The sequence below is a fragment of the Primulina huaijiensis genome, chromosome 14 (genome assembly GCF_012295235.1).
Source record: "Primulina huaijiensis isolate GDHJ02 chromosome 14, ASM1229523v2, whole genome shotgun sequence".
Taxonomy (NCBI): Eukaryota; Viridiplantae; Streptophyta; class Magnoliopsida; order Lamiales; family Gesneriaceae; genus Primulina; species Primulina huaijiensis.
Genome location: NC_133319.1, coordinates 3,126,976 through 3,135,203, shown reverse-complemented (window position 1 = coordinate 3,135,203; position 8,228 = coordinate 3,126,976). Strand labels below are relative to the sequence as shown.

The window sequence follows — 8,228 nt, the reverse complement described above, 5'->3', positions numbered from 1 at the left end:
AGAACAATAAAAACGAAAATTGTAGATCTAAAAATCGTTTCAAAAGCTGTTCCAACGTATTTGCTCAAACTTCTACACATCATACACATGATTTTAAGCATAAATAACAACACACGCATAATATGACATGATCGATACAGAAAAGAGAGATTATACGTGCCTTTGACGATTAAATAATACCGAAACGACGACACTGAAGCGGAGACGGAGCGAGAGACAATCCGGGACGAAGGTGGCTCGATTTTCTTGAAATAAACTCAACAAAATATTGCTGGAAATTTCAGAGGAAAGGAACGATTGCTGAAGAAGAAGTTGGAGAGGAGAGAAATGATATAGAGGTTGATGGAGGAGAGTTTAAAGAGAAATTCTCTTCTCTCCTTAGTCAAATAAAATAATAAAACATGTGTGTTTTGTTTATAACGAAGGGGTGTGTGTATACGTGTATGAGTGTGTGTGAAAAGGTGTTGGAATAATTGAATATTTTAATATGTGTGTGTGGTGTGTAATAAACCACCTAATTAGTAATTATAAAGTGTTTTTAAATAAATAAATCATGCTAATAAAAATGTTAACAAATCAACAAATTAATAAAATTCTAATCCCATAATAAATTTACTAAAATCCCCTAATTGATAAACTTTAAAAGTTTAAAAATCCTAAAATGACTTAATATTTAAATTAGGCTTTAAAAATATTAAAAATTCATAAATTATTTAAAATATCTCAAACCTAACTTAAAATAAAATACCACAATTAAAGTCACTAAAAATCATCCCGGTCTCCTTTCCTCGATCCCGCCTCGAATAATCGTCTGAAACATAAAACTCAAGAAAACATTTTAACGTAGATCAATTAAACATAAATATTAAAATAATGAAATTTCATAAATTAAATAAATGCATAGATTTTACGTATACTGATTTTTGGGCTTTACANGTCCAATAATTATTTAAAAGAAATTAATAAAAAAATAAATCACAATTATAAAAGTTTACAAAAGTCGACAAAAATCTTGAAAAAAAGTCTATAAGACTCTATGAAATATGTTTTACAATTCCATGAGATTCTATAAAAGTCAATCAAAATCCATCAACTTCATAAAAGTCCACCTTTTAAAAAAAGTCATTAAAAGTTTAGATTGAATACAGCCCTGAAACGGAAAAGCATTCCAAATTAATTAAAAAAGGAAAAAATTGAAAGAAATGAAAAAGACACAATTGGACACAATTCAGATAGGGCTGGCAAAAATCAGAAAATTCCCGACACTTTCCGACTTCCGACCCGGTCCCGACCCGAAATTTTCCCGACCCGAATTTTTCCCGACCCGAGTGGTCGGGATTTTTCCCGACCCGCTCAGAATCGGGAGAGGGATCGGGAATATAGAATATACCCGACGGGATTCCCGACCCGACCCGAATATATTAATAAATTTAAATATTTAATTTTATTTGAAAAAGAGACTAAAATACTAATTTTATTTATTAAATTAAAAAATATTTTTTAAATTTAATCTAACAACTTTAAAAATCTATAGGTCCAAAACCCACCCCATAACCCTACCAGCCGATAAATATTTGTTGTTTTTTCGTATTTTATAAAAAAATTGCTATATTTTGATACAAAATGTTCGAAATAAAATAATCGAAGACTATGATTGGTCAAAGTCATCACATTTGATGAAAAATGCACTGTTTTAACAGCATGAGTGATTATTTTAACTTATATTCGACTTTTTTGTATGTATAGAATAAAATAATTTATCGGCTGGTAGGATCCTAGAAATGTCGATTTCCTTTCATTTTTATTTTGTTAGATAAATTTTTGGACACCCTTCCGAGTACCGATGATCACAGCGATGTTTGTGTCCATGGAAAAATCCACCGTTTAATGAGGCAATAACCCCTCAACTCTGGAAAAAAATCCTTAAAATTTTCAGATATGTTAGTTTATTTTATTTTGTTCTTTCGGTTTTGTTGTAGATTTTAATTTGTCCACCTTCTAGAAAATATAATAAAATTGATAAAATAGGTTGAAATTTTACTTGAAATAAAATCGATTGTTTCAAAACAATTTTTATATTGGTAAAACTAAATTCATGTACTTAAGTACATAAAAAAATGGAAAATGTTTTCGTTTCTAAAATTCCTAGGCATATTTAATCTCAAAAAACTGTTTTACTATTTTTATACTACAATTGCCAAATTTCGTGATTTTTTTTTCCAACTATCCCAGATAATTATTTTAAAAGGTAATTAAATTAAATGAAATATATCATTTCTTTCTTGTTTGGATACATTTCTTTCTTGCTTTAGTATTTGAATGTCAGTTTGGACAGATGTTTGATGTTTCTCAACCTGTGATTGCTTTCTCAGAATGTAAATAGTAGTTTGATAGAAGGTAGATAATTTTCAGATTGAACATTCTTGTTACATTTTAATTTGGACATACAATTTCGGCACTTGGTTGCAAAAATGTTCTGGTTTTCGTTGCACGTTTTCATGAGTGAATCCATTGGAACCATAACATTTTTAAAGGGTTAGAAGTGTAATCCAAAAATTGAGAAAGGAAGCCACATCTCTACTCAATCTCTTATGCTAGTTTCACATCATAAGACATGTGGTTTCATAGTTTCAGGTTCCGAATTTTTTAAAAAATATTTATCGGGATTTTGTCTCCCTTCCCGACCCGATCCCGAACATTCGGGATCCCGAACATTCGGGTCCCGATATTTGTCGGGTACGGGATCGGGAAACTTTTTTTATTCCCAATTCTTATCGGGACGGGGATCGGGTTTGGGGGTTACGGGACGGGTCCCTACCCGATCCCAGCCCTAAATTCAGACACGTCGGGTAACCTTTTTTGGCATGGTTAGAGTCTCTCGATATTTTTTTTCCTTTTTTAATCATTTTTAATGATAGATTATTATTTTATAATTTAATAATAATAATAATAATACATTTGATCAGAGAATGCAAAAATTTGTGTGAGATGGTTTTATTGATCGTATTTTATGAGACAGATATTTTATTTAGATCATTTATGAAAAAGTATTACTTTTTATGCTAAGAGTATTACTTTTTATTGTGAATATCGATAAGATTGACCCGTCTTACAGATAAAATTCGTGAAACCGTCTCACAAAAAACCTACTCACACAGAATACATGCTCGCCATTTGTTAATCCATCTTTTCAGTGGGCCCACCCGCTTAAATTCTAGCTGCCTTCTTTGCCCCTTCTATTTCATGTTTTTCGACATAATACCACAATTTTGTGAGTAAAGAGTTAACCCAAAGAAATATTTTGATTGGGGATTTTTCACCGACTTCTCCAATATAATATAATATAATTTGAAGAATATAATTCAGCCAAAAGGGTAGAAAAAACCATTCTTTATTTTTTTGATAAAATTTTTAAAATATTTACATATTTTTTCGGCTTAATTAATTTTCTATACCAGCGAGGATATTTTTATATATATTTAGTACGGATAAGTTCGCCGGCGATGCCTCGCCGGTGAGCGTAGCACGCCAATGCTTAGCGGAGGAGGCTGCGGCTACTTATGATGACGCAGTCGCTGTGGCTAAGCGACGGAGCCATGCGCAGACCACGTCGTTACATGCAATCTCTGCTCTACTAGCTCTACCATCTTCGAGTCTCCGGGCAGTATGTACACGCGCCAGGAGCAGCGAGTGCTCGCCACATCTTCATATCCGGGCTCTCGAACTCTGTGTTGGAGTGGCCCTCGACAAGGTTTCAGCTTGTAAATCTTCCGGGGAGGATCCGCCGGTTTCGAATTCTTTAATGGCTGCGATCAAGAGATCCCAAGCCAATCAGAGACGGCACCCCGATATCTTCCATCTGTATCAGCAGCAAGTGAATTCGAATTCTTCGACTCAGACATCGATTTCTGTTGTGAAAGTTGAATTGAGGCATTTTATAGTCTCCATTTTGGATGATCCGATAGTTAGTAGGGTTTTCTCTGATGCTGGTTTTCGAACCAACGAGCTAAAATTGGCCATCATAAACCCGCTCACCATGTCGAGATTTTCGACGATTCCTCGCTGCCCGCCTGTATTTCAGTGGGGTTTGAGCGATTTAGAATCAAAAGATATCGGCCCAAATTTTCTATTGTACAAGACTGCTACAGAAATCGGTGACGAGAATTCATAACGAGTTGGGGAAATTATTGCGAAGGGAAAGAAGAGAAATCCGCTAATGATTGGTGTTTGTGCTAAAGATGCGTTAAGGAACTTCATAGAAGGTTTGAAAAAGGGTGAAACGGGATTTTTACCCAAAGAAATTGATGGGCTGAGCTTGATCTCAGTTGGCCATGAGTTTTCTAAGTTTATCAACAAAGATTTAAGTGAAGAAATGATGGAATTGAAGTTTAAAGAGGTGGGTGACATGAATGATATTGCCATGGAACCGGGATTATTGTGAACTGTGGGGATCTTAAGCCTTTTGTGGATGCTGAATCTGTAAATTCTGTGAATTTTTTGATTTCCCAGCTGAAAAGTTTATTGAGCTGCTCAAATGGGAAATTGTGGTTGATTGGTTTCTTGGCAGGCGACGATTATTATAAAAAACTACTACAGCGGTTTCCTTGTATTGACATAGACTTGGATCTGCATCTGCTGCCCATTACTTCTTCCAAGCCTTCCGCAATTGGAGGAAATAGTTTTAAATCCAGGTTTGTGTCACTTTGTTTCTTTAAAACACATGTTCAAAGCTTATCACACTTCTAGATATCAATGCGTTTCATGAACTTCAACCACTATTAACACTCCAGGGAAGGCAGCAATTGGTCAATAAGGGACCTAGGGCTAAAACTATGATTGTGAAAAGTCACTTTTGTGATCAGAAATCCAAGAAAAAAACGAATCTTCCTGCTGTAAATGGACAAGTAGAAAGGAGTAGATGCATTATTGTCGATTCTCCCTGAAAAAATTGGCTTTCAACATTTGCTTGTTTACTAACTTGATTTTTGTTTATTATCTTTCATGGCTCAGTGTGTTTAGTTCATTCTAAGGTTTGATTGATGCCGAGTGCAATAATTTATCCTTCGTGCGTGTTAAGATAAATTTAATCAGCGTGTATAATATAATTTTATTGGTTGGTTAGGAGTTGAACTGTTTACACTAGATTAGCATTTGTTCCTGATAGTAAAAGTGGTCAGGATTTGCTCTCTTATTCTTCGGCATATGTGTGAGATAGGCAAAAGACAATCAAATGTGCTTTGAAATGATATTTTTCATGGGTGATATATATCAGTTGAATTAGTGATCTTTCTGGTCGCATTCAGAACATAAATTTGACTGGTAAATTTTGAACTCAAATTATTTGACTAGTGCATCTTCTGGATTTGATCAGCCATTTTTACCTTTTCTCTCTAATTAGAAAGTAAATGACTTGTTTTTGCCATTTTTTTCCAGTTTCAGAGGATTGCTTAAATTTCCTCGGGCTCCATATTATGTTTCTGATGCATTAGTGTTTCATTACCTTCTCATTGTTCATCTACACATTTTTACGTCCGGCTCATCGTGTTAATTTTCGAACGTATGCTGCAGTTTGATGGGGTCATTTGTTCCATTTGGTGGATTCTTTCCCATGCCATTGGAACGAGAAACTCGAGGCTCGCATTTAACTCAAGCCGCAAGCCTTTGCTACTTATGCGATGAGAAGTATGAGCAAGAAGTTTCTGTTCTGAAGGGAACACCCATTGATGCAGATTATCACTCAACTACTCTATTTTCTTGGTTGCCAAAGGCTGAATGCGAGACGAGCAAGAGATCGGATACAGTAGAGGTTTGTCTTCCATGAAATTTAGACTTTTTTTTTTCAAGTTCATACAAGTCAAAAACGAATTCAGAATTCAGACTATGTTTTTGAGTTGATACTAGGTTTTTTAAACACGTCTCTGTCATTTCAGTGCAGGCTCAAGATGACAAAACTCTATTGGAGTTTAGAGTTATGGCTTTGCATAGAAAATGGAATGACATCTGCCAGCAGCTTCATCGCACTCGTACATCTCAAGATACTATTTCTGAAGCCAAGTTACAAACTTCTAGTAGTCCACTGTCTCATAATGTTCCTACCAGGAAAGACAGTTTCCAGGTGAGTTCAGTATTAAGTAGAAGCAGACTCACTAATCTAAGACCTGTCATACCTTCAGGATTGCTAAACGGCTCTTCCTCAAAGCCAAAACTTTCTAATCCCAATGCACTGGAATCTGGTGCGAATGTACTAGTTGAACTACCAGTACAAAGCGTGGAGATGGATGATCTTCCAAACCATTCCCGTTCTCAGCAAGAGACGACCATACCTGCCTCTGTTATTTCTTTGACCACCGATTTGGGGCTTGGAACACTTTATGCTTCGAATAGAGGATTTAGAAGTGGACCCAACTTACAAGAGCATAGTTTCTATGAATTGCATAGAAACCCAGAGAAAAACCCTAGTCAAGCAAAGCAAATGTATACAAAAGACCTTGAATACCCTTGGAAAATTCTATCTGAAAAGTTTTGCTGGCAGTTCGAAGCCATTCAAACTATTGGTCGAACTTTATTCTGTTGTAGAGATGGAGATTCAAGACATCAATGTCCGAAAAAGGGAAATCATTGGCTCAGCTTTCTGGGACCTGATAAAGTGGCTAAGAGAAAAATAGCCACCACACTTGCGGAGATAGCTTTTGGTGGATTGGAACACTTTCTATCTTTGGATCTGAGCTCTCAGGATCCGGCTAGCCTCCCTAACCCTAGCTCAATTTTTTATAGTTATGATTCAACATATCACAACATGATGTCTGATAGGCAAATGATAGTTGATTGCCTTGCTGATGAGTTAAGCAAGCGTCCTTTTTCTGTTATACTTCTTGAAAACATAGAAAAGGCAGATTTCTTGGTCCAGAATAGTTTATTTCAAGCTGTTAAAACTGGAAAATTTTCGGATTCCCATGGTAGAGATGTCACTATCAACCACGTTATCTTTGTCGTTGCTTCAAGGGCCGTAAAGGCTGGTGAAGATGATCTTATTTTTAGCGAAGCGGTATCTGCATTTTCTGAAGAAAATATATTACAGGCCAGAAATTTGCAAATGCAAATTTTGATTGGATCTGTCCGTGGAAATATCAATAGTGCGACAAGTGTTTCAGTTACTCCGAGCAATGGTATGCATAAACGGAAATTGACGAATCCCGAGTCTACCAAGTTTGTGAGTGCGACAAGTGTTTCAGTTACTCCGGGCAATGGTATGCATAAACGGAAATTGACGAATCCCGAGTCTACCAAGTCTGTGACATCGAAACGCTCATGCCAATTTTCAAGATCCATTATTGATTTAAATTTACCGGTCGAGGATACGGAAGAGGAATTTTTTATTTGTAGAAGCGACGGTGATAGTGGTAACTCGGAAAGTTCGGAAGTATGGTTTGAAGAATTGCTTATTCATGTTGATGAAAACGTGGTCTTCAAACCATTTGACTTTGATTCTCTTGCACATAAAATCTTGAAGGACATTGATGTAGGATTACGGAGAACAGTTGGAACCAAGATTTTACTGGAAATTGATCAAGAAGTGATGGTTCAAATACTTGCAGCAGCTTGGTTAATGGAGAGGGGAAACGCTTTGGAAGATTGGATTGAACAAGTTCTTTTCTCGAGCGTAAAGAAAGCACGACAAAGGTACAACGACTCTTCAGGTTTTGTATTTAAATTAGTTGCATGTGATGGCCTTGTTGTGGAAGAGCAAGCTCCTGGAGTGTGCCTCCCTGCAAGAGTAATTGTGAACTGATGTTTTTCGGATACGTGTTTTGTAATGTATGCATAATGTTTTCAATTCTCGAGTATATGTATTCGAGATAAGTTATCTTTGATATTAATGGTGTCGAGGTTAAAACATACTAGACCTCAATGGTTCTTGCAGCATTCTTTGTTGACTAGTTTTCGTCTTTTCGAGCCTCGTACTCACCTCTTTCACTCGGTTTTGGCTCTCTTACAAGGTCGATAGTGATAGTAATGTTTCACACACCATAGTCGATCCCACCATGAATCGAACCGGGAATGGCTACCACAGATCGCAGAGGCATAAGATCTGCTGCACGAAAGGGGTATAGTTATTGTTAGATCATGAAGCACAATCTGGGATTTTATGATCAAATATTAACAAACTCAATTAACACCAAATGTATGTGGTATCTAATCTTTGGAAGAAGCTTATCAGTTAATGACAT

General features: G+C 36.0%; 1 protein-coding gene across 1 annotated transcript; it reads left to right on the top strand.

Annotated features, from left to right (window-relative positions):
• Positions 1-3,445: 3,445 nt before the first annotated feature.
• Positions 3,446-7,958, top strand: LOC140957174 (protein SMAX1-LIKE 6-like; the record flags this gene model as incomplete). Its single annotated transcript, XM_073414305.1, is given in 4 exon segments — positions 3,446-4,420; positions 4,423-4,691; positions 5,569-5,806; positions 5,936-7,958. Coding segments are annotated over 4 exon segments (3,336 nt in total), but the record flags the coding sequence as incomplete, so codon positions are not given.
• Between the last annotated feature and the right edge of the window lie 270 nt (positions 7,959-8,228).